This window comes from Anser brachyrhynchus, assembly GCF_964034855.1.
Source record: "Anser brachyrhynchus genome assembly, chromosome: 2".
NCBI lineage: Eukaryota > Metazoa > Chordata > Aves > Anseriformes > Anatidae > Anser > Anser brachyrhynchus.
The window spans coordinates 54,711,175-54,738,663 of NC_137695.1; the positions used below are offsets into that span (position 1 = coordinate 54,711,175).

The following is a 27,489-nucleotide window of genomic DNA, read 5'->3' on the forward strand; positions in this document are numbered from 1 at the left end:
TTAAAATAAAAGTAATGCCTTATGTTTGTGATGGAGGCAAGAAAGATGAAATGCAGATACATACGCGTCTGTGTATTAGTGTTGATAATAAGAGCATCACATTTCGCTGCTCAAGTTTTTTAATAGATACTGATGCACACTGTTAACATGTATCATACAATATTAGTGTGAGTTAGCTGAATCCAATACTGTTAGCAATAAAAGCACAATTCTAAGTTACCATGGTTATGGAATTTCACATAAAAACATAAAAAGGGTATCAGAGTAGTCTCAGCCATGAGTGGAAAAGCAAAAGTATTTCCTACAACTTAATCGCTTTTGCTGGTGCTCTTCTCCCTGGGAGAACCCAGCTGTTCTTCGTCCTCAGTGTGGGCCTCGAGCCTTGGTAGCAACAGAGACCATCCTTATTGGCATCTACCTGTTCTGTCTGGTTTAGAGCTGCCCTTCCTCCATGCTTCCTATTTTGACAGCAACTTTTGATGTCTTAGAATCCCTGTCAGTATCACAGTATACTAGGAATGTAAATTATGTGTGATTCCATCTTGATTTTGTCAAGAAAATATTCACACCTGATCAGTAAAGAAGGTGACCTGATAATTAGAGCTGAAGCTGACACAACCCCTCAACATAATTTATACAGCCAAATATGGCCACCATAATCTAGCCTTCTCATTTCAAGTCTCCAAAAAGTTTTCAGACCAGCTTGCTTACTATGTCGATTGTTGCTACCACTCACAACAGAGTTAATTTATCCACTTGCATGACGGACTTAGCTCTGGTTGTTCTGTAAGTCAAACCACCGTGATGGTTACATTCCTGTGATGGTTGCACTCCCTCTATCTTATGCTGGTGGCACACTGGCTCAGGCATGGCTAGTGAACAGGCCTAATTGGATGCAAATGTAAAATCGTACAGCCAAGGACCTGAATTCCTATGCAGAGCCAGTATAGTTGAGAAACTACAAATAAGAAAGAGAAAAAACTGCCTGTATTACATGACTGTAAGGAAGAATTCTGACTAAAAGTCAACAACTTTATGCTATGAATATTTGCAAGCACTACAGCCCATTGTGCTCTGCACAGCAGCAGGCTGCAGCAGTGATCAACCGTTCAGCAGGGATGCCTCTCAAAGTTACTCCTAGAGGTTTGGAGAGATCCCTTGCCTGGCATTTGATGTTTACAGCGAGGTAAGCAACACTTCTATATGCATTCAGTACTTATATACATCAAACTTAAGTGACATTTTGAGTACATCAGGCTAGTTTAATTATTAGGTGTGTACTAAGTAGTAGAGCGCTTGAGTGCTGCTAAACATTGATTAATAGATCTTTTGTTTAACTTCACAACAACAATTGTTTTAGTAATTCAGCTGCAACAATTCAGCATCACTTAAAAACAGTGACCATCCCTCACTCCCCGGATACTATCTGGGACCCTACCTATCTAGGCTGTGTATTTACTGAAGTTTGCTGTCATGTGGTCTTGTTGGTTTCTATGGGTTAAGGGAAAGTATCACAGATACTACAGAGATTCTTCACTAAAACACCACTTTTGTCCTGGTCTTAAAGATTACCATGACCGTTCAGAGTGAGTAGACAAAAAGCCTTCCACCAAGTCGAGCTTTTGCTGAACTTCTCTCTGCTGCCACTACAACTTCTTTCTGTGGAAATGGATATGGGAGAAGGGTTAGCAAAATGCAGATACAGGTTCATGATTGCCTTAAGCCTCCCTAATAGGAACTGGATTTTGTCTATTTATCATTAGTGTCGTATAGAAATGTGATGAGGAGAAATGGGAGAGCAACCCACCTCATCAGAATAGCAGCTAACAAAACAATTTGGCAAACAGACCTCTTCCACCTGGGGAACTGGAAAAAGCTAGTCAAATGTTTTGCCAGCACAAACTTTCTCAGGAGCAAGATCAATACAGATAAAGCTGGAGTGTGGACTGGATTGGTGCCATAGCAAAGGAACACAGTTGCTTGGAAAACTTCCTCACATGCATTCACACAACAACCATCAGCGATGTCTGGTGTGAGTGTTGGATTACACACCCTAACCTTGCTTAGATGCATTTGCGTTTCCAGGTGTTTCTCCAGTGTATGATTTAAGAGGAAGTCGAACACCATTTGTTGAAGACCAGTTGCACGTCTCCTCAGCCTACTGCTGAGGTGTTTTACACAGGTTGCATCAGACTAAGTAGAACATAGGACTCCCCTCAGCTGAACAAGCACTAAGAAAGAGGGTGCCTTGTTTACAGTACAGCTCAGCAGCCGATTTGCATACAGGTTGGTTTGAACAGTAAAGCCAACTGGCATCTGTGCTAGATTTACAGTGCAGCCTTTCAGGAAACTCCCAAGTAGTTAGATTTCAGGTCATTTCAAAGCAATCCCTTTCAATTCAGGTGCTAAAATTTTGACAACTCAACAGTTCGTGCACCTATAAAATGGTTTTAATCATCAGCTCAGAGAGTGACTTAAAGGAAAACTTAACTCATGATGTAAAAGCACTTCGGACTTCTGCAAATGAGTAAGATGTGAGGTGTTGACCAGTGCATGCAAATGAGGTAGAAAGATGTAATGAAACAACAGCAGCAATTATTTTTCTCACCTTTCTTTCAGACTTCACAGTGATGACAGAACTCCCAAATCTTGACTGTTCCTGTAAGATAATGCTGCTTGTTATAATGCTGTTTTTAAAGTGGATTTTTTTCATTTCTTGCAGCAAATTGTTTTCTAGTTACTCACCTCAGGAGAAATCAGCACATACTGTGCCTGAAGAGAAAAAAAAAAAAGTGAGTGGCTAGAACCACGCTAGGAGAGTAAAAGCCCAGTGCAATAACCCTGGATCCTAAACAAGAAACTTGACAACAAACAGGAGGAGCCAAGTTACACAGGTTCAGAAACACAAGTAACCTTCAGTTTTATGAAACCAAGCACAGCATGCTGGTTATCTGCATGGGAGGTATTAATTTACCTGTCAATATGACCTTAGGCCATGATTTCACTTTTATGATTTCTTACCCAGTCCTCAGGACAGGGAGATATCCATGATTTGCAGTGGCCTGTCACGTTCCCTGAGGATGCCTGCTTTCCGTTGTAAATGTAAACACGGCCAGCTGCCCCACCGAACAGTACTGTGGTGATATCATTAGTTCGCAGTGGGGATGTCACGATCATTTCATCTGCAAATAGTATAAGGATGATATAGGACACCAGAAGTGAAATAACGCTAAGCCAAAACATGAGAGTTGGCATTTGTATACCTCTACATGCCAAAATTCCAGTTAAAATGTATCAATTTCTGTCTAAATTGTTTGGGGTTTTATAGATGCCTCCTCGGAAGTTACAGTAGAATATTTGTGCAAGTCAGCTGAGGCAGAAGACTGGGCTTAGCACTTTAACGAATATGCAAGGTGACCGGTCTTCCTGTTGCAATGAATAAAACATTTCACCTCTGGTAATCTAGATCCATCTAGCTTTACCTAGTCCGTCATTATCCAGGTCACTTAAGCATATATCTCCTCCAAAGCGAGAAAACCTCCTGTCCCCACTGAACGTGCTGAGCAAAGAAGGCTTGGTGCTGTCTGTCAGATCATATACCAGAGCTACTCCTGCTTGGTGCAGCACGGAGGATATAAATGAAATCCTAGAGAGGCTGTCTAGAAAAAAACAACAAAGTTACAGGAGTTGATCATCAGACATAAGAACTCAGGCTTAGTACTTGAAATACCTTGCAAGCAGGTAATACTGGCATTATACAAAATGGACAAACTATAATTTAAGAACCAAATATCAAATGTTATGTGGCAGTAATGCTAGTTAGCACAGAAACAATCTCTTAGCAATACTAGCAGGGGAAATATGCGTTCATTTTAAAGGACAAATACTAGAGTTCTACATTTTGACATGCGTTTCCTTACTGCCTACTCCCAGAGTAAGCACAAAATACCATGTTTTACTTCCAAGAAATATGCAGTCTACTAGCAAATCACTGCTACATAAATAATGCAAGATAACAAACGCTGTTAATAGAAGCTATTTGGCACAGTATAGAAGTCTCTGAAAAAAAATGCAAGTCACCTGTACAGTAATTATTTTAAATTTTCTAAATATTTTAAAATTCTATGGCAGATAAAAGGTCTCTTTTCTAAGTTTTACCTTTGATTCTATTCTCCAGTCATACAGAAAGGAATATCCCAAAGCAGAAATGTTTTCCAAATTTCAGAAAGACATACCTGTAGTAGGTGCACCCACCACCAAAACTTTTCTGTTGATTCCAGTCACAGACATCACACCACTGGCCAGAGACAAACCCATTCTGCCCATTGCCTGTTAAATTTTTAAAATGCTTATGTCATTTCCACAGAATGTCGCTTTATTTCAAATAATATATATAAGGACTATACTATATAGGGAGCCCTACCTTGTCTCCAGCTACTGCAAACCAGTACTTTGTGCTTGGTGGGTTATATCCATACACCTTTCCAACACTCTGCCTAACATCCGATGAGAAGGGATCGCAGCTTGAATTAGAATGTAAAATATATTTGTATATTATGTCATTCAGCTTTCTGTAGATTCAGACATGATTGTTTATCTTAAAATATTTTCCCCTTTTACTTTGGAATAACAGTGGCAGCTAAATCCTATAAATCTGTTTTAGTAATCCCATGCTTGTTTTAACGAGTTACCAGACATTTTGGGCACAGACTTTGTCTGTCCATCCACTTCGTTAACACCCAATACATTTTTGCATTTAGCTTGCTTTTGAAAATGTCAGTGCTATCTGTAGGATTATTTTAGGCGTTCCTACTTGGTGTTTTTGTGACCCCTCCCACCAAGAAAACCCCACAAGTTCTTAAGTGTCTCTAAAAGCAAAGACCCCCCTCTCTAAATACACAAGGAAGGGTAAAGGCATAAAAATATGATTAAAAGTATTCTAAGGACAAAGAGGAAAGTTCCTGAAAAGCAGGAAGTCTAATCTAGTACAAATCTTTACCAATGTAGGGCAGGATAGAGGAGAAATAAAGCAATCATTTACAACACACCCAACACAGCTCTTCCATGTAGGGCTGCCAATCAGCAGTAATGTTATATTCTCCACTTGGCAGCTGTCAAGTGAAAATCCAAACCAAGCATAGTTTTCTTCACCCTTCACCATCCAGTCGGCATCCTCTACAGACAGAAGTCCTGACAGACCAGAAAAATGTTAATTAAATCTTGGTATAACCTGTCATACAAAATTCTATTAGCAATCATCCAGTGTTTCACCCTATGATGAGAAGTTTCTATAAGTAGTTCTACCACCTGTGATATGGCACCAGTTACAGCTAACTTCACTGCACAGCAACATTCAGTCTGCAATTGTACTCTCAGGTGAAAGCCTTCACTCAGTACAGCCTGCTTCTAAAGCATTGCAGTAGCCTACACAAAGCACAGAAAGGCTATCAGTCAAGTCTGCCATGAACTGATAGGTCCTTCTTCGGGATGGGGCAAAATTGAAACTGTTTATCAGAATTTATAATTCTTCCAGGATGGGGAGGGAGCATCAATAATTATGGCTTTAATTCAAGTCATTCATTTTGTGTTTTAGTTATTAAAAAAAGTTGGTGTTTTGAAATGTAAAATCCATTTTGGTTATTGTTTCTAATTTTACATGAAGTCGAATACACTAAAAATTTAGTAGGAGTTATTGGAAAACTCATTTATGTGATTCTGAAGAAGCTTTAAATGCCTGCACATCCTGCCTCACCCCTGCTAACTTTATTTACCTCTATATGTGGCTTTTCCTTCCTCATTCACAACAATCTCCATCACCTGTACTCATTAACTGCATTCACTTGTAGTGTTCCCCTTTGTCCACACGAAGGAGCACACAATAATGAAAGTTCATCTCTCAAGGTATATCTGCAAATTTCTAAGGAAGACCTTTCAGTCCTCCCTGGTATCACCAATAGGCAATTGAATCCACTGCTTCTTTGCTTTCACATAGTCATTCAGTTACACTTGTCTCACTAGTTTGTAGTTTTACCTACATGCCAAACTAGTGACTTTAGCAGGCCTGTCCACCTCAGATACTAAAATCCAGGACTGCGCTCCTAGAAGGAAGAATTCACCTTCCTATGATGTACATCTGCATAAATTTTCACTAATCAGACAATCAGCATATACTGAGTACTACAGGATACTGACAGTAGTATAGGTAAAAGTGGATGCTTACTACACAAAGAACTTCAGCATTTTTGATTACCTTTATTAGTTAGGTATCAAATTAAATTCCTCAGAAACACATAAGTTTAATTTTATGTTTGCTTCATTTGAATCACCAGACATTTAATTAAAGACTAACCTTTTAGTGAAATTTCTTGAAATAAACTCCATGAGAAGAACTACTGAAGCACTCAAGAACATGAGACAACTGTTGAATTTTTCAAGACAGAGAACTGAAATTGAAAAGGCACTACAGAATTCTCTCTGCAACAGACTCCAGTTCTTATGAAAGATTTGGTCCTCCCTCACATGTGCTGAAAGTATGGCAGGATGCACACAGACATCGTTTCTAGGAGGTGTCAGGAGTAACTTCTCATTACAGGCACTGGATAAGCTAACTGGGGGTGATGCACAACTTGATCTGCTTTCCACTAACAAGGCAGAACTGGCTGGGGATCTGGTAATCAATGGCAGCCTTAGCTGTCATGGCCATGAAACAGGGGAGTTCAAGAGCCTGAATGGAGTGAGAAAACAACTAAGAGGGTAGCAGAGTTTGGTCTTTAGGCAAGCAGACTTCAGTTTATTCAACCAATTGGCAGGTGGGATCACAGGGGAAGTAGGTCTGACTAATCTTTGAATTATTCTTTGAATATAATTCAAAGAACTATAAATTTGAATTATATATCCAAAGAGCATGAATGCAAGAGATATAATTCAAATAAGAATCTTCAAATTATTCCCTGAATTATTAGTTCTCAATAATCTGAATGATCATGGTGACTGGGAGAAGTGCTAAAGACTGGAGGGAGGCAAATGTCACTTCTAACTTCAAGGAGGACCCAGGAACCTTCAGACCAGTCAGCCTCATCTTATCACCCTGGGAAGGTGATAGAGCAACTAAACCTGGAAAACATTTCCAAACACGCACGAAGGACAAGAAAGTCAGGAGTAGTCAGCAAGGGTTCACCAAAGGGAAGTCATGCCTGACCAACTTGAGAAGTTTCTATGATGAAATGACCAGCCTGATGGGTGAGGAGAGAGCAGTGGATATTGGGTACCTGGCCTTCAGTAAGGCCTGTGATGCTGTCTCCCATAAGATCCTCATAGGGAAGCTGCTGAAGTATGGGCTGGATGAGCAGGCAGTGAGGTAGATTGAAAGCTGGCTGAATGGCTGAGCCCAGGGGGTAGTAATCAGTGGTGCAAAGTCTAGTTGGAGGCCAGTAACTAGTGGTATAACCCGGGGGTCAATGCTGGGTCCAGTTCTGTTTGATGTCTTCATTAACGATCTGGATCATGGAGCAGGGTGTACCCTCAACAAGTTTACAGATGATACAAAACTAGGAGTAGCTGATGCACCAATCTGAATTACCTTATGATTAAGTCATATAAAATATGAGTCATATAACATATAACATAACAGCCATATAACATATGAGGATTAATTTACTCAGTAAATACTACCTTGGTCACTCCTGTTGAAATGAGAGTGAAATGCAGCCACAAATCCTCTCTGCTGCCCAGTACCAGGTGCGTATGGAGAGCCAACAACCAGATCAGCATTTCCATCCCCATCAGTGTCAGCTGCCAGGAGGGACCAACCAAGATTACAGTAGGAATACTGTAATAAACAGTTAGTTTAACACTGAAATGGAACTTAAACCATCAATTCTGTAACAAAATAGAGGGGTTTACTTCTAAAGGGCTAACTTTGTCTGCTTCTGAGCAAATTACCCTCCATGAACCCTTTTTTTTTTTTTTCCAGAGGGCTGTGCATCCTTTTGTTCACCCAGCTCCCTCACCTGCACTGAAGTACAGATATCTTTCCCACATACAACCAACCTATGCAAACACCTGCTTCACCATCCCCAATTACATGTCTATATTCTCTTGCAATCAGAAGTTTGATTTTAACATTTTGTCTTTAAGCTCACAGGCTCCTTTCCCCTTTACCTCACCTCCTGCTTTTGTAGCCCTGTTTTAGCCTGATCAATGTACCTGACAAGTGATGGTAACATTTGGTTGAGATGGCAAGCCCCTTCCCTTAGATCCAAAATAGACGTACACAGCACCCTAAACAGCAGGAAAAGCAAACACAACATGAGAGGATTTCTAAGGCAGCACCAAGTATGAAATACAAGACAAAACAGTCTGCAAGGACTATTAATATAACTGCATTTTTTCTATTCGAGCCTTCTCATAAATTTGTCTTTTACACCCCAAACCTAAAAATATTCATGTTGTAATTAACACTGCTATAACCAGGCAACAAACTAGGTAAGTACAGAGAAGTACATTTTCATCATACTGTAGTTTAGGAGCAAGGTTGGTATACTGTATACTGTGTTCATTACATGCATGTTCATGTGGCTCTAATTTTGTTGACAATTACTTAATGCAATCAGAGGCAGTGCCAGCCACAACAGATGTATATAATTTTCCATGCTAGTGGGTCTGTATACAAGCATTTAAATTCCTACTTAGGAATAGGAAGCTAAGTATCTGAAATTCTGAAGAGTTTTAAACTTAATCCAAGTGGTTTAATGTAATGTATTTTGCCTCTCAATTCAGGTGGGCTGAAAACACTAAGGGACGATTACATGGGCTAATCTGGCTGCAAGTCATTAAAACTCCCTAATTTGATTACTTTAGCACGTGTCTGTGTCCATATCACATTTTAGATATCAACTGTTGACCTGTGACAGTGAATGACAAGGCTCACTGACATGAGGTCCCTTCCAGACTCTTTGTTCTTAAAAAGTAAATGGTACACTCAGATGTCATGAATGGCTCCTTATGTTTCCAGCACATCAGAGCTTCAAAACAGCAATCTGAGTTGTGCCAAAAGGCCACTGAAAGGGAGATAAGGATAACTTCCACCGATCTACTCAAAAGTACCACAAAGGCTACAAACCTTTGTGTTTATATTACAATATCACCTTGAGACACAATAGAAATTCTTTCAGTCATTTCACTATAAAGCATGTGCATGACTTACTTTGTAAGTGAGAAACTGAGATCCCACAGAAGGTGCTCCAATTGCCAGATCTAGCACTCCATCCTCATTAAAGTCCAGGACTGCCAAGGCAGAACCAAATCTGCCTGAAGGCTAAAATAAGAGGGATTGATCTCATGAAAATAACATGTTTTAAAGACAAAACTATCAAAGTATAATGCACATTTACAATCACAGTGCAAGAAAAAACTGGAAACAGAGATAATAAAAACCCATCCCAAAAATTCTTAAGATTTTCTTAGTATCACTGTTCTCTCAAATAATAACCACCATACCAATACACTAATTGGGAGTGGGCTGTTCTCTTTGAGGTTATGGGGCTGTTAGAATATAAGCTAACTGATACAATGAGGGACTGCTGTGGTATTTCCTCTTCTGAGTCTAGTGCACCACTGACTTTATGCTTACAATCTTTGCTGCTAATAGTATTACAACTGTGAACCACTACAACACTGTAAGAAGACATCAGCTATTACGCCACAGTTTATAACCACAGAAACAGATTACAAGGAAATTTATCTCACCTCTTTCTAATCACTTCTGTGCAAATAACTTTATTTTCAATAGAGCATCAGCTTTATTACTCAAAAAGATCCTTTGATCCCGCTTCTCAGTTACAAGCCAGTCACCAGCCTGCCAAATCATAGTTTTCTCTATTTTCTTATGTATCATACAGTCTTACTAAAGATAAACAGTGGTTTTGTGAGAAGTTAACAATTCCTGAAAAAATGCAGCTTCAAAGGAATTGAGACTTATATTGAACTAATAGTTTTAGATAAGAAAGAAAAGGAAATTCACAATATTTGCTTATATGCAGGCAACTGAACAAGATATATTGTGACTTACAGAGAATCTATCTCACTCTTCATCAAGGGCCTATTTTGTTCTAAAACCCATTTATCTGGCACAGTAAAATAACTGAACCTACAGATCAATATTGCTTTAATTGTTCCTGTGACTGAAGTAACAGTTATTTTTCTTGAAATGCATAATATATTCTTGTTCCAGAACTTACCACATTCAGTCAAAAACAAAAAAAAAAGTGTCAAGTATCTGACTTGACCCCTCACCTGATGACCCTCCAGTACTTCGTCTGCTTTCCCATCTAGATCCATGTCCTCTGGTGGCAAACCTGAGTGATTGCCATAGACTATATACACCCGTCCTATCTGAATATGGCCCAGTGTGCTGTACCCTGGTGCTCCAGCCACCAGATCTTCATATCCATCCTGGTTTAGGTCAGCTGAAATCATTGCCCTGTACACCAAGAGAGTCAAAAAAATCAGGATTAGCCACCAGACTACCACTACATTATCAGAAAATAAATACTTTTACTTTCAGGTAAACTGAGATGTGTCTTATATTTTTGTAAGAATCTACACAGCATTTTTTCTATTGCATAATTGATTTTTTTTTCTTGAGCTAAATAAAAACAGAGGTTAATCTTCCATTAATGCACCTCACATTTATATGGACTACTTTTTTACTTACTGATACAAGGTACCTAAGAGCAATCAGAACAAGAAGCATGAAAAAGGGCTGCTTGCATCTGACAGAATACAAAAGGTGAAATGAACTACCATTTTAACTGAACCTCTGATTTAATCAATGGACATAATAGTAGATAAGCAAATGGAAGATGGGTCTTAGTAATGCGGTGGAGTTTAGACAGGGAACGTGTAGAGAAAATAAGTAACTACCATTCACTTGGCTGGTGTGAAGTAACCTCAGGAATGAAGTCTTCAATTTTTGAGTCAGAAGAAAAAGAGCAAGATGAGCAGCAAAAACAAATTTATTTCGTTCGTCTTCTCTGCTGCATGTAAAGATAGAACCTCTCCGGAAAGAAGAGAGAACATGCCTCTTTCTGTGGCATCTTTGAACTCCTTACTAATCTTCTGGAGTTCCCAAAACGCTCAGGCACGATTCAGGACAGACAACTAATTTGGTGTAATGATCAACCATTAACCAAAAAAGGGTAACAATCTTCCTATACTGTTCAGAACTAGAGCTGATGATGGTCCTAATTTTGCTTCTTTCCACTCTGAATAAAATGACAAGGAAACCCTTTCAAAGAAAGAACTTATTTGACTACAGTTGACATCTGAATGGAACTTTTGCTCTTTACAGTTTTATTCAGTACTGACACAAAGAGGCTTGTGCTAACATTGGAAAGAAAAAAGGGTCCTGTCTGTTAACTTGTAGCTCTGGCTAGTCAACATAAACCACTCTGACAGATTTGTGCCACCAACTGATTTGGAGTATCACCTTTAAAGAGTATCCAAGGAATAAAAAACAGTATTTTGGTCGGTACTTAACATTTTCAGAAATCAGGAGGGGAGTCTGAGGAAGAAAAAAAGTACCAACCATCCAAGTCTAGCATATGGTGAAGTAAGAAAATATGAAGCTGCTGGCTTGGAGATGTACTTAGAGGATTCTTGATGTGTAGATGCTAACACTCTCCAGACATTTTTTGCAAAAGCACGGTTTATGTATTGGAGGGAATTCTGAAATAAAAATAATAAAGAAACACAAGAATTCTTAAAACACAGGCTGAAATTCCAGAACAGTACAAACCACGTCAAAACCCAAGTCACCATCAGTGGAAATCATCACACTGATCAAAGTATACTCCGACTCGCGTCATAAGCACCTTTTTATATAGAGACAAAAACCTGTATGTCCTAAATGGAGCATTCGTAACTACTCACTGCTATTCTTTGTTGGGATTTCTTAGTCCCCAAAAGCTACTATGATTCCATAAAAAATAAACATTAAAGATATATTTTGTCATTTTTGGCACTGTAACTTCACTATAAAATGAGGAAAGTGTAAAAAAGCTAGTATTTATGATGTACTTATTATATACATTATATACAGATTAACAATGGCAGCTGGAATTTTCATGAAATGAAATCAGAGGCTTCTGTTTACATTCAGAGACCCTGCTCCATCACACAGCATCTCAGACAGAAATTATAACAATTTTATACAGAGCTGAATTTTACCTGACGTGTCACTTCTCACTTACTGTTGCCCAAGATTGTATATCGAAGTGAACTCCTCTCTCTGTATACTTTATTTTCTTTTCAAGAGTATTTGGAAGCAAAGAGGTTGTGTTCTTGTGATGTTCATTTTTTGATTGCTTGTTTCTGTTAAAATAAAGAAGGTAGTAATAACAAAGCAACTGAATTAATGACATGAACATGTTATGACAAAGCTAGGAGAAGCAATCATATTGCATGGAATTGGATAGCCATTTCTCCCATTGATAAAGAGAGTTCTCAAGAGATAGCAGTTAAGCCCAAGTAAAGTCATAGGTTTTATTTGTAGCTAATACTGGTTAAGTATCCAGACATTTATATATTTTAACTTCATTGTCGTAATTTATTTAGCACATTCCACTCATCAGTAATATTCTCGAGGCACTGAAAAATGGGCAAGAAAAAACAATTTAACCTTCTGAATACAAAATTTCTCAAGCTATATAGCTGTTTCTTGACTTCACACACTTAAATTATTAAATACTTTTTATTTTTTCCCCAAAAAAGAAGTTAATTTGTTGGTATACTAACATTCTACCAGTCACTTGCACTCACTTCAGATATTTCCCGTATTTCCCTCGAATTATTCTTTCCCAACACATAAGACTATTACCATCTGTCCACTGACCAGAATTCTGCTCCAATTTATGGTCCTTCCAGCCCTACTGACTTCACTTTGTTTGTACAAAATATTTTCATATATAGCAGTGTTAGTTGAAGCCACAGTATCTGAGGCTTCTCAGATACTCTTTTCAGATACTCAGATAACTCTTTTCACAGCTATAGTAAAAACTTGAAGCTAAAAACTAATTTCTCACAATAAGAAAACAATAAAATAAAGGTCATTAAGCTCTCAAGCCATGAGGCTTCCACATAACATTACATTTCACAACCCCTTTACCAATTGAGCTCCAGTCACTGCTGCTCTTTTCACCTATGTATAGGCATTATTTTTCTTTTTTTGAGTGAAAATATTTATAATAAAATAAAAGGCAGAGTTTAATGGTTATCTCTCCACTTTCGTGCCCTCTCTTTCTCAGCATGGCTATTTACAAGCATGCACTGCTGTCTTTGACAACGTGATTTTTATCACTTCTTTTTGTTCTTAGTTTCCTTCCCTATCATTCTCTCCCTGTGGATCTCTGACCAACTGATTCCACTGTCCCAATTTGACTGAAATAGAAGTTGTAAATTGAACCATTAATGCTTATCGCAGAAAAGCTAAGAAAACTCTGATTTCTGTTACCAAAACAAAATTCAGAATTAAAGAGTTTAGATTAGTCCTGTGGTTTTATTATTATGCACTAAAAAAAACTTGTCAAATAAGTATGTTCCTTACTTTGTAGTCTTCAAGGAGAGGAAAGTGATCCTTGTAAACAAATTACAATCTAGCATCCCAATACAAGCTTAACAGAACTCTGCAGTTGTAGTTCAATGAAAATTAAATTCACCAGTATCAGCACAAGAGGTGCTTTTTCGAAGGGAAGAAAATAGTCATGGAAGATGTTTGCTAGAGGAATACATACATTCCTTGTGCTCTGAACAGGTGAGTTCTATATTGCCAAATAAAATGTGAAGATTTTGCGCTTCAGGTGCTGGATAAGCATTCTTGTCCTTTGGCTGAAAGGTAAAAGTCTATCCCAGGTTCTACACGGTTCCTCTATATGAAGCCTGTTTATTCATGTTAAGACAATCTCAAATTCATACATAAAAAGGAAAAAAAATAAAAATCAGAAGATCTCTACTTTTCAATAGCTCACCATCCAGTGGAAAACTCACCTTTCACCAGTAGTAAGTTTTTGAACCTTCAAAGCTATACTTACATGTAGCTGTCCTTGTGCTCCCTTGTGCAGTTTATAAACAGAGGATTCTCAGGCAGGAAGCAGCCACTAAAGAAATATTCAGAATGTGTTTTGAAGATCTTGCAATGGAAGTGGAACTAAAAATTCAACTTTTATCCTTACTGATTCCTTTGTTAGAAGGCATTACCTCTCTCAAAAAGCCCTGAGTAATCAAATTCAGTGCAACATTATAATCCTTAGAAACTCCTTTGATATTTATTTTAGTAACCTTGATTAATTTCTTAGGTTCTATATGAATCTTGCATGTGTCTACATAACTCTCAGATGAAACTTCCTTGAGCATGCCCTGACAATTCTATTAATGTTATTAATAGAGTTTATAGAATAGAATTAATTAATTCTAATGATCTTTTAATGAAAGTGACATTTTGGAACAAAGAACTCAACAGATTTTGCCATATCATATTTCAAACATTATTTCCCAAAATATCTGTGGTGACATTATCCATATAAATGTATGGATTAATTCCCACTATTGCTCTCATAAAGTTATTTACAGTAAAGTTACACTTGTACGAATGCAGTACAGGGCCAGAACTTCAATAAAAAATACATTCTGAGTGCAAACCTGAACATCCAACAATGGAATATATAGTCCTACTCCATCTAATCCTATCTGCCTGCAGTGTCTGAAGGCAGTATCTGACCTCCCTTGGGACGGGCCATCTTTGCTGGCTGTTGAGAGCAGCCACAGGGTGCAGGCACAGCTCAGATCACCAGTCCAGGAAAAAAACTATGCTGCCATGCAGCATTTTAGCATGCTCCTTGGGTATGTCTTAAAGAACGTCCCAGATTTTCCCTGTCAAGTATCGGCTGGCCATGCCAGAGCCTTGCCTGGGGAAAGGAATGTGAATATGTCACAAGTGCAAACTCAAGGCCTATGTCTTCCTGTGCACCTGGTTAAAAGACAGCCAAAGAAATCCCTTTGTCCACATGAGGATTTAAAGTTCATCACCTATTCTAGGAAAGGACCTGCCTTCAGAATTAAATGTGTTGAACTTGAGTACTACATTTCATATTGCAGGAAACACAATTATACCTGGTTCCATTCTCTAGCATTTGGCTCGTCAGCTCAAAAATATTGTTTGTCCAGAATGCCATGTCATCCACTCCTCCAAGGAAATACTCATGGAACTTCTCCACGAGAAATGGAGATTTACTGGCATATCCTGGAAAAAGCTAAGAGACAAGCAACATACTAAGTAAGATGGATTGCACTGTCTTCATGTTGTATGTTCATTTTTATTAAAAAAGAAAAAAGAAAGAAAAAAAAAAGAAAACCAACCTTTGCAACAGCAAGTCTTTCACCATGTCTGAGAAAATAAATAACAATTCTTCAGAAACAAGCAAGTTTCATTTAATGATATTTCACTATTTGAAAGGTTCTTTTCAAGGTTTCTGTAAGTGATAATCTTAACTTTAATACAGCTCTCAGTTTGGAGGGATTCACAGTGTTTTTAAATACAGCTTGGCTATTAGTTATTAACTGAAATAAAGAATACACCTAGGTGTTTAGTATCTTCAAAAGCATACACCGACAGATATAAAAATATATATATTAGTTCTTATCTCCATGTATTATTTGAAAGGATCTACATAAAGTGTAGGTAAACTGTCAATTTAGGTAGGTATACTACTCCTTCAGTACATGAAAATTATATTGCTAACATGACACAACGCAAGAGTACTTGAAGACATAGCTGTTCTTAAATAGGCCCAAATATGTTAAACGTATAAATGTTTTAAATAGCTAAGACACAGATGCTATGGTGTAATGATGAATTTAACAGTCATTTAAGCAGTCCACATTTGTATTATATCCTTTAGAAAAAATCAGGTATCTTATGATTTTGGGGGTCTAGTAGGAAGGTTGTATTGCTGGCCTCAATGCATAAACTTCTGAGCTAGCATTTCAAACAGGATTATCATAATTTTCCTACATAAGTTTCACTTATGAAAACCCACGCAAAGCTATCCAACTTACAGTTCAAGAAACAGCAGGTAAGTACAGTCAGTAATTGTGCCTTCAGTTATGATCTCTCTTCCATAAAATTCCTGATAGATAGAGGCTAGGTCTTTGACAGGCACATACCTAAAAACAAGACTGAGGTATTGTAACCAGATTTTTTTCACATCACCTGGCAAAAGGTAATTCAGCTTCTATAAAAACAGCCGGCTTTAAAATATTCTGTATTTCAAAAGACTCTATAAGGTGATCAAGATTTACAAATGCCAGAAAGACCAGGATTGCACATAGAGTTACACTCTGTAGGAACACTCTCCTGCCATTTGGGTCAGTCAAAAACCTGTAGAACCATTCCCCTATGGCTATTGCTCTTGAGCTTCCACACTCTCTCCACTGGTTTCTTGGCTTGGTGATCACACAATCTTGGTGGATGTTCTCCAGCTCTCCTCTGTTGCCAAACCTATTCCCATCCAAATCTAATCCTAGCCAAACAGATATTGCTGATTCTTCCTATCTTAACATTTCTCAGAGATATGTCAGAGTTGATAAAGTTGATGAGTTAACTGACTATGCCTTCTGCACATAGATGAGCTACATCCTACCTAGACAAAACAAGACTCAAATGACCTACTTTGTCAGGAGAAAAAAAAAAAAAAAAAAAAAAAAGCATATATATATTTTTTTTTTGGTTAAAAACTACAAGAAAAACATCATCTATATCTAAAACTGTTGCTTGTTTTTATGCTTCTAAAACCTGTCTGAATTCCTCAGTATCTGTAGCCATAAACATCCTCAATGTCCAAAAATTAAAATGGAAATCTAAGTGAGATATTACCACTGAGTTATTTAAATAATTGCTGGGACATTCCAGTAAACTTTTTTCATTGATTATTTTACCTATAATTACTTATAACTTCCTTCGGAGATAAAAAAAATCAATCTCTCTTGCTGTGTTCATACATGTAAAACTATTTTTTCTTCTGTCCTCCCAGTTTTTAATGTCAGGGAAAAGGAAATACATATATGAAGAATACCAAACTGAGGAAAATTCCAACAGTTGCAAGGGGTTGGAATGAAAGATATACAAAGGACAGCATTTTATTAAAACATAGTGACAATATAGAATAAGTAGAAGTAATCATTAAAGAAATTAACCTCTACTGAAGCTCATTTTCTTACCAATTTGATGCCAGATAACTAAAGTCCAGCTCAAACTGACTTAGTACATCTCCTCCTGCAGATGGAGGAATAAAAAATAAAAATAAAAAGTCAAGAAACGAAACACAAGAGTATCTAACATAGGTAACAGTATGAATGGATCTATCTATGGCTATGCTATCTATTTTTATATGGTATCCAGCCGTATAATGCTTTGTCATTTAGAATACATGAATGGTTCACCTGAAAGTGTACTGTATATTTTGTACTTCCAGAGAATAAGAAAAAAGGTGTCAAATTTAAAATCAGATAAGTGACTCCATTTAACTTTTAGCATCCTTCACCCTGTGTTTTTGGCTTTCGGTACAAGTGTATATATGCCCTATTGCATCTCCTGAAACACAGAACACACAGACAGGGATAGGAGGGTTTTACAAACTATGGGACAGAGTGAGAATACAGTGTCCATATGACTCATTCTTGGCTCCTCCATTGCACAGGGTAAGAGCCAGAATCACCCACTGTGGTTTTGAAGAGGACTAGTTATCCCAACAGAAAGATCTATGATCGGCGAACAGAAACATTACCAAAATCACCAACACTGTGAGCTTCTGAATATGAACCATGAAAATCAATCTGGAGGAAGAAAAAAACAAAGAACTTTCTGTTCATTTTACTCATCCTTCCATACAAACATGAGAGCAGAATCAAATTGTCCAAGCAACTCTAAAGTGGGCAGGTCCCAAACCTGACCTACTTCATTCATTACACGTCTCTGAAAATTTCCCTTAATGAGGGCTCCAGCTTTTGTCTCCTCTCCGCACCAGACTCCAAAGCTGGGCTATCAACTCCAGTCACATCAACAAAATAATGCAAGCTTACTTCTCCCATGGCTTTTAGAAATCCTTGGTCGATGCCCAGGCTATGCCAGCTAACATCTGCCACCATATGTGAGGCAATTCCAAACAGGAAAGCTACCAGCTTCTCTGTAGCCTATACAACAACAATACACATGTAGTAACATCAATAATTTTACTCCTGACTTTAAGAAGAGGTGAGCATTTTACGTTAGTGCATTATACAACAATATAATGGAGTCTCTTACAGTCCAACAGATTAGCACAACAAAGCATTGAGCACTCATTTCTTGATACTGGAGAACTTTTTTTGTGACTTGACAACCTTTATGCACCATATACAGTCCAAGAACATAGAATTATATGGCTGATGTCAGGACAACTTGTCTACCTCAAGTTAAATGTGTTTCTTGGGACTGGAGACAAACTCTTCCACTTCCAAGGAGTGAACCTCCTCTGCTGCCATGAGTACAGAGCAAAGACACATGTAGGAGAGAAAGGCATTCTGTGCAAGTGCTGTTCACTGTAAAAGCACCCGATTAAAGCCCAGATATGAAGATACTCATTTTATTCCGACAAACTGAAAAGTTATCTGGAATAAACTTATAAGCAGCAGAAAATTCATTTCCTCAGAAAAGATTTCTCTGCAATGAATCATTATCAGCTCCATAGACCTTTTAAAAATCTGTAATTGAATCACAGTTTTTGATTAATTTATACTTCCTGAAGGTTAATAGTTTACATTTTAGTATCACTAAGGGCCAATCAAAAGGCAGGCAGACTTCAGTACATTTTAAGGAGTGCATGCTCACAAATGCTGCTCCAACAGTATGATTTTGCTGTGCACGGAGAGAATGGCAAATTCTCCAATAAGGGAAAGAAAACAATATGACCTTTAAAATCATTCTCACTTCTGACAATCTGTTCTTCCTCTCCTTCTAAGTAGCTCATATACTATAAACAAGAGCAGATCAGGACTAAGTCCAAGACTTCATAAGCGTGAATTCTAAACCAGGCCTGGTTTTCAAATGGCAAACATTCAATCAGATCTGGCAATAATGCAAGGACCCAAAACCATCAACTGCATTTGAAAATTTGGACCTATTAATTGTATCATAAGAACCAGAACACAATGAAGATAAATAGATTATATATGGAAACTGTAATAATGTATGTATGGAAACAGGATTTCAAGTTTTCCTGTATCAGCAGACATTTTAATTCAAAAACATTATGTATTTTTTCTGTACTTCCCAAAGAATGAAGTTGCAACAAGTGAAGAAGGCAGCAAAAAGTGCTGGCAACTAAATCAGTAGAAAGCAAATTCAAAAGGTAAAGAAATTTTCTTACCTCTTCCCAGGGCTGAGGATAATTCCTTCTGATGTAGTGAATACTTGCATTAAGGAATGGTGACCAGTGAGTGTCTTCAGACACATCATGGAATATTCCTATTGCAACAAAATTATATCAATATTTATTATTTTGTTAAAAAAAAAAAAAGTTTTCTCCATGAAAAAAGCCAACACACACACACACACACAAAAATTTGCTCAATTTCATATTGTACAGGTGTACTGGGTTATTATGGAAAGGGTTTGGTAGCAGGGGGCTGCAGGGGTGGCCTCTGTGAGCAGAGCCCAGCAGCTGCCCCATAGCAGATCAGAGCCAGCTCCAGCCAGCTCCAAAAGGGGCCTGCTGCTGGTCAAGGCCAAGCCAGGGAGCGACGCTGGTTGGGACTCTGTGAGGGCAGATTTAAGAAAGGGAAAAAACTGCTGTGTGACAATAGCTGGGAGAGTGAGGAGTGAGCACCAGCCCCACAGCCCCCCAGGTCAGTGCAGCAGGAGGGCAGGAGGTGCTCCAGGCACGCAGCAGCAGTTCCCCTGCGGCCTGTGGAGAGGCCCCTGGTGGAGCAGGCTGTCCCCCTGCAGCCCATGGGTCCCACACGGAGCAGATCTCCACGCTGCAGCCCGTGGAGGAGCCCCCGGTGGAGCAGGTGGATGTGGCCTGGAGGAGGCTGCGGCCCGTGGAGAGCCCCCGCAGGAGCAGGCCCCGGGCCGGAGCTGCAGCCCGTGGAGAGGAGCCCACGCAGGAGCAGGGGGTCTGGGGGGAGCTGCCGCCCGTGGGGGACCCGTGCTGGAGCAGTTTGCTCCTGGGGGATGGACCCCGTGGTACGGAGCCGTGTGGGAGCAGTTCTTGAAGAGCTGCTGGCTGTGGGCAGCCCCTGCAGGATCAGTTTGGGAAGGACGGCATCCCGTGGGAGGGACCCCATGGGGAGCAGGGGCAGAGAGGGACCGTGAGGGAGCGGCAGATGACAAAGCGTCAGGAACTGACCGCAGCCTCCATTCCCTGTTCCCCTGTACCGCTTAGGGGAAGGTAGAATAGGGTGGATGGGGGGAAGGTGTTTTCGTTTGTGTTTAGTCTTCACTGCTCTAGTCTGCTAGTGACAGGCAATAAATTACATTAATATCCCTTATGCTGAGTCTGTTTTGCCTGTGATGATAGCTGTTGAGTGGTCTCCCTGTCCTTATTTCAACCCTTGAGCCCCTTCTATCATATTTTCTTGCCCTTTTTCTTTGAAGAGGGGGAATCACAGAGAGGTTGTGGTGTAGCTGCCCAGCAGGGTAAAATCACCACAGTAGGTGACACATTTTGCAATCTGCTTATATGGCAAGAGACAAATTAGCCATATTTTGTATGATTTATATTTTCAAAAGATATGCTAGATTTATCTTATGTGATCTTGGTTTGAGGGAAATGGAAATTTTGTATCCGCTCCCTTTCTCTGTGCCTGTGAGTACAAATGAATATCGCCTCTGAAGTGGAGAGCACAAAAAGAGAAGCTGTTGAGTAAACTAATGCATCAAATTCTATGGAGAAAAGCTGATGAGCATAGCAGTTAACTCAATACCTTTGGGACAGATTATCAGTTTGCACAGGGCTGAGGAAGGCTAAGTCATCATGATCATTTTTGACAGAATTGAAAACTTGCCAAGTTTTCAGTGTGGTAGTAGAAAGGCGAGGAGGAGGAAAAATCCAAAGGTCTCCCTTTGAAGCATCAATTATTACTCTCACTTGGATTTGTACATAAGAGATTCTGTAGGATCTGCCAGTGACCTTGCCTAAAAATTTTTCTGTACCTTGTATAAAATGGAGGTCAAAGTAGTACTGAAGTGATAAGACCAAGCAGCATAATATTAAATTATATAAACGAGTAGGGGGAAGAAGGTAGAAGGAGACATTCTTTGGGCCATCTTGGAGAAACAGAATGTGTTTGTTCAGACAGAACTGTGAAACTGCAGAAGATTAGGGTATATTAAATTCTAAAACTGGGAAAGCAGACCTTTTGGTTGATTTAATCACTTCCTGGCCTCTTGACATTTTAAACTGTAGCTGAACTAGATAACATAAAGGAATTTAGGATGGTATTTGTTAGACCAAAATTAAACATCCACAGAATGGACTTCTACATCCAAGTTTGTTTCCTGCCTGGAAAGGCAGTCTAGATGTCTATGATGCTGATCTAGAGGCACATAGTTCAAACAAGTCAGCTCTGTAGAGATACCTATTTCTTCCACATTGACTAAGGAGACTGCTTAGTCCAACCACGGCCCGAACAAAAAACAGGGCAAGATGGACCCCAACTTTACTGAAGCAATATGGACTGGAGGCTGCAGATAGAGAGGCTCTGGTCACTGAACTGGTATAAGCAGAAATCAAAACTGTCAGAAGGGAAGTAAGAGGTAGATAGAAATAACCAAGTTAAGGTAGAAATTGAGGAAATCCTAGGAAAATATCAGTCCTGAAACCAAGGCAAGGGAGACTAAAGTCTGGGACAAAATGTTAGCAGAGCCAGGTAGATGACCAGTAATAGCAACTTGGTTAAGTGACACGAGACAGAACCAGTATTAAATGCCAGAGCAGAGGGGCAATCTGAAGGTGAAAAGAACACTATGAAAGGGAAGATCCCCCTTTAGTATGCTGGATGGGGCAACCTGCCTGTCAGGATATACACCAAGCAGTAGCTGGGATAGCTAAGGGTCAGCAACAACCTATTACTGAGAGTTAACAAGAAGTCTAGCTGCCATTTTATGATTTAAGACTCCAAGAAGATCAAGAGATGAGAAAAGAGAGGGAAAAGTGTCCTTGGAAAGACAAATAAGGATTTTGCAGTTTGAGGCAGGAAAAACAGATACAGAGATAAACAGAGCCACCAGCAATCAGCTGAAAAACATGTAAAAGATAAGGTAAACAGAAAAAAGATCCTAAGAATGCTCTGAATTTAACGGATCTGAATTTGCATGAACTACTAAAATAAACCACCTACCCTCAACAATCCATTGCCCAGATAACCTCACGCAAACTATGTATCACTGCCTTGTTTCTGGTGTCTGCATACACATCCTGATAGCTTGTTTATGGGAGGACAGACTGTCTTTGCCCCATTTGCGAATTTCTCACTGTCCAGATTTAACATTTTGGTAGCAAGTATCCTGTACCAAGACCTAGCTGGCTGATTTATAATTCTGATGTTGCTGGAGAGGCTGATTATGAGCACAAGCTGACGTATTAAAATTGAAAAATCAGGAAAAATCAGGACTAGCTGCAAGTCTAGACATACTCTTTACAGCAACAGGAGGCTAATTTTGTAGTGCAGTCTTTAGATCTGCAAGCATGAAAACTAAGCCTGACACTGATTTCAAATAGGGACCAGTAAAAGGCAAAAGACAGTATGCACTCTAGAAACAGAAAGACTTTAACCTGACAGAATCACAGAATCATAGAACAGGCCGTGTTGGAAGGAACCTCAAAAGGCCATCAGGTCGAAGCTTTTTGGGAAAAGGTGAAATTATTTGGCACACTGCCCAATTGCATCATGAAAATCTCCAGCGATAGGAATTCTGCCATATCCCTAGGGAAGTTGTTCCAGCAATTGACTGTTCCCATTGTAAAGAATTTCTTTCTAATATCAAGACAAGACCTTTCCTGGTGCAGCTTGGTACATTGCCTCTTGTCAAAAGATCACAACACATTACTGTCACTTTCTTTTTTCTTTAGCAGCAAGTCACACACTATTTTTTTCATTCTCCTGTCATCTTTGTGACTGATCTGGCAGAAGTTAATTTTTCCTAATATAGAAGTTAGCTCTACACTTTTCCTATGACTTAGAAGAAAGATTTTTTATCCTGTCAATTCCTCCCCAGGTCAGTACTCAGTAATCTAACCTATTTCAGTCAAACAGCATCCTTCTATCATATTGCTGTACATATTAAACAGTTAAATTTACCCAGAAGTTATTTTCTGAAAAATGTTTTCAAATGTATTGTTATAAACTTCTACTAACAGGCTCAAAATACTAACAAAAATGGTGGATGTTTTTGCAGGATGTTTTTGGCCATACTTCATTTTTTACAACACAACTATTTTTGACCCTACTAAGTTCTGTAGCATTTTCACATAACGATACAGTTGTTACAATATTGGACTCAAAAATCTTTTCTTACCATTTTTGCAGATTGAAGGATAAAAGGCATCAGGATAAATGCTTCCAGCCTGAAATGCATCTTGGTGGTTTAGTAACAACTGGGAAAAGGATAGGGGTGGGAAAAGGAATCAGAATGCTATTACACAGCACAAAACCACAGTGTATTGCCAATGTCAAAGATAAACTTTAAATACTGCCAGCAAGACACAACTATTATCTTGGTAAAATACATCATTTCAGTGTCATCATCATCCTCACCCCTACCCCCACCCCACCCTCAATACTTCTAAGTGAAACCAAACTAATCGGTACACACTGTAACTTCAAAGGCCATTTAGGAAAGTACTTATATGATAATATAACTTGGGTACTGCTGGTCACCTTCTGAAGGCGCCCTCCTCCTCTTGGCTAGACACAAAGCCTGAGCTGCTAACTTCCATCCTCTGAACCATGCCATAGCTGTCTACAGGAGACGATGTCAATACTTCCCTTGAGTGATCTCCTACTTTCATAAAATACCAAGTTATATAAATTGGTCTTCTTTACATTGTCCTAGAGAACATTAACTGTGTTTTAAACGCAAAACATGTGTTTTGTTATGTGTTTATGAAAACTGTTGACATGTTTAAAGTGCTCTGGTGGATTTTTCAACAATAAAGTTAAAAATACAGTTTAGGCACAGTAGTTACATACATATTACTCAGAACTTATAATAAAGAAATGTAAGAAGACAAAAAAAGACTCAGAAGAAAGGCGTAGACAGTTAAGCAATAATATGCTTCCTACCTGTCTGTAATTAACATTCCCTTCACGCGAAATGAAAAATTCCAGAGCTCTATGTGCTGAAAAACAACATATTGAAGTATTGATTGATATATATTGTAACCAGGCCAATGGTTTGTTAGATGCATTATCAAAAATAGATTATACAGCATTATCATATCTATGCCAACTGGCACAGGCATAGGAAGTATTACTTCTCCAAAAAATCTGTGCATGTGAGACGGTCTAGGGACCAAATACAGAAATGCTGTTTCTGTGGCACATCTGAACACAGAGGTCTCATCAGACTCTCTCTCACCCCAGCTCTCAGGATGAGCAACAAAGATGAAAATGTCTGACAGCAAGTAAAAAGGAACTCTTTATGTCCCGAATCGAGCTACTGACAGTGGAACATGGAATACACATGGATACACATGGAATATGTATCATAACTTTCTAGCTGTAAAGGACCTACATGAATTGTGTTTAAGTTTCACTGTCCTCAGGAATCGACATGCTTACTAGTTTGATTAATTTTTAACATGTATGAAAAGCAAACAAAATCTAGAGCCAGCAAAGTAAATAATGCTATTTATTCACTGAATAGGTAGACATTCTTACTGCCGAACTGTTTATTAAGCAAGAAAAATAAACGAATGAAACAAATTTATCACTTTTCTTTAATGAAATTTCATTCTAATTAATGTTAAATGCCAGGGACAATCAATTAGCTCTTTCCTAAAAACACCCAACATTGCCTCTAAAATTACTCAGCTGAAACTACACGCATGGGTTATCTTCTTTACCTTCCCCCACTCAAGGTTTGTTCCTCACTTGAACTACTTACAAACTAAGACTGATTTCCCTGTCAATACGACCCAGAATATGCTGAATTTAAGGTGATCCTTACCAAAATAATTAAACCGCCAAAAAATCCACTCTCATTCTCGAATAGGATACGGACAAAACCAAATGTTCAAACTATTTGAATCTTACGCACTGCTGTTTCAAACCATCCTTAAGCAAATAGGTTAAGAGATACTTAAGGACCAAGCAACAAGCTTGTTGTTCCTGCAATAAGCCAAAATAAAAACAAACAAATAAATAAATAAATATAAACAAACAAACAAACAAATAAATAAATAAATTCTCGGTTTTGCAGTTGTTTTTTTTCCCCTCCTGTCTCCTACCATCCCTGACTTGTCTTGTTAGTCGGATGGCCCAGATCTCACCAGCTCATCTCTACAATGAACTTTGTGGAGGGATCTTTACAGTCCCACACAACCCTGTCGTTGTGCATGGAAGAAAAGCCCGTTTGCTCAAACCTGCCTCCGAGAACGAGGCCATGGCAAGTAGGACACAGCACAGCACTGCTGAGCACATCGCACATGATCAACATTTTGAACAGGCAGAACTTTTCACCATTTTAAAGTACTTTCAGGAGTGTGTCCAGGAGAGACTTTGGTGCTAGTTTTGAGTCATAAGAATTCTCTTCTGATTTTATTTTTTCTGGAATATTCAGTGCTTGGATTTGGCAATAACTTCCTTTATCTTATCATTGTGAAATTTTATTTGTACAGTAATAAAAATGCAGTTTTTAGCAATATCAGAACTGAGCCCATTTTAATGTCATTTTCAGACGAATGGACAATATTTGCTGTAAACGCTGACGTGACAGTTAAGTGTACACGATTTCTCAGACAACCAAGATCTTCAAATTATATAAAATCATTTTTTTCTGTAATATGCTTCTTTGATTAGATTAAAATGACTGCTTTGGGGCAGATCTGTAAGATCTTGTTTCTCTTTGTAGATTTCTTGAAAACACCCTGTATTCTATCGAATATGTCATTTCAAGTTTTCAGAAGCTCACGTTCAGTAATTAGGGCTCAAGGCTTACAAAGATGTATGCGTTTGCCTAGCTTCAGGCAGTGTGGCTTCTCTTACTGGTTACTATGTGCTTCTTGACATATTAGGAAAAGCAAATGTTTGTAGGACACTGACCAAAGGTACAGGACTCAGTACACTGAGCATACTCTTGGTCTTAAACAAATGCCATGAATTCTGGGTTATAGCTTTTGACTTGTTCAAATTTGCATGTATTCAGTAATTAAAGTCTGAGATTACCTGAATACATACAGTATTGTATGTTTTACTTTCTATCTGTTTTGAGCAATGGATTTAGAGTCAGAAACTGAAGAATGACCAAGTAAATCCATCAATTAAAATCTACTACGAGTAAACATTTGAGAATAACCTCCAGCTACGTATGAATGTTTTCTCAAGAATTACTGCAGAAACCAGATTTTAAAAATAACACATGCGTGCAAATAAGAAATTCAAAACAAAAACATTTCCCCACTTTGACGTTCACTCAGTTCTCTCAATTTTTCTACAAAGCTAGGTTGTTTAGGCTACATGATAGCAACCTACCAGAAAGAGACATAGAACAAAATTTTCATGACATTAGTCACAGACACAAATGCATTATAGTATTTTATTTATTTTATGCAGGTACAGCAGAATTCATATATAGTTATTTGAAAACAGGGCAACCAAAAATGATTTGTGTTATTCTCTAGTTTATATTTAAATACAAAAATCCATTAATTTTAAAAAAAATAAATATTTCTCTTATTTCTCCAGACAAAAACACATTTGTGTAAGACTTAAGAGACACAAACATTCCAGTTACATAATGTCTGTGTTTTAGAAGACAGAAAAATACGCAACCAAACTGATTCAAGCACTCTGCTTGCAAAAACAGTACAGTTGAGGTTCAAACACCGAAAACAAACTACTCATTCATGCCATGTACATAAATATATAAAGAAAATGATGTGGAATGCTCATTACTTTCACATTATTCCCTACCATTGCTTTCCAGACAGACCTGAGTTTACTTTTCTTCCCAAGCAATTCAAAACACAAGAAAATTCATTCTGAACGTGTCTTACCTATTTCAACATGCGTTGAGATTCCACTTGAAATACATCTTTGACAGAAACTGTACAGTATAACCATCAAAACAGACCAAATCTTCAGACCAGCCATGATGCTGATACGCTAGCTCAGGCTGTGGTTTTTTGGACGCCTGGAGCAGTAGCACTGTGACCTCTGAAATAGAGGTTACGGCAC

General features: G+C 38.5%; 1 protein-coding gene across 1 annotated transcript; it reads right to left on the bottom strand.

Moving 5' to 3' along the window:
* Window positions 1-105: 105 nt before the first annotated feature.
* Window positions 106-27,449, bottom strand: GPLD1 (glycosylphosphatidylinositol specific phospholipase D1). The gene is made up of 25 exons (XM_080578144.1): window positions 27,309-27,449; window positions 24,376-24,431; window positions 23,609-23,687; window positions 19,458-19,555; window positions 18,133-18,243; window positions 17,838-17,886; window positions 17,272-17,326; window positions 16,111-16,218; window positions 15,412-15,439; window positions 15,166-15,305; window positions 14,088-14,153; window positions 12,252-12,372; window positions 11,588-11,727; window positions 10,294-10,480; window positions 9,206-9,316; window positions 8,206-8,280; window positions 7,672-7,828; window positions 5,049-5,190; window positions 4,424-4,523; window positions 4,236-4,329; window positions 3,483-3,659; window positions 3,022-3,182; window positions 2,746-2,772; window positions 2,609-2,659; window positions 106-1,659 (listed from the first exon to the last, which is right to left on the bottom strand). Exons 1-25 carry the CDS (start codon window positions 27,403-27,405, stop codon window positions 1,582-1,584), a joined length of 2,508 nt encoding a protein of 835 aa, XP_080434270.1. The 5' UTR covers window positions 27,406-27,449; the 3' UTR covers window positions 106-1,581.
* Window positions 27,450-27,489: the final 40 nt, after the last annotated feature.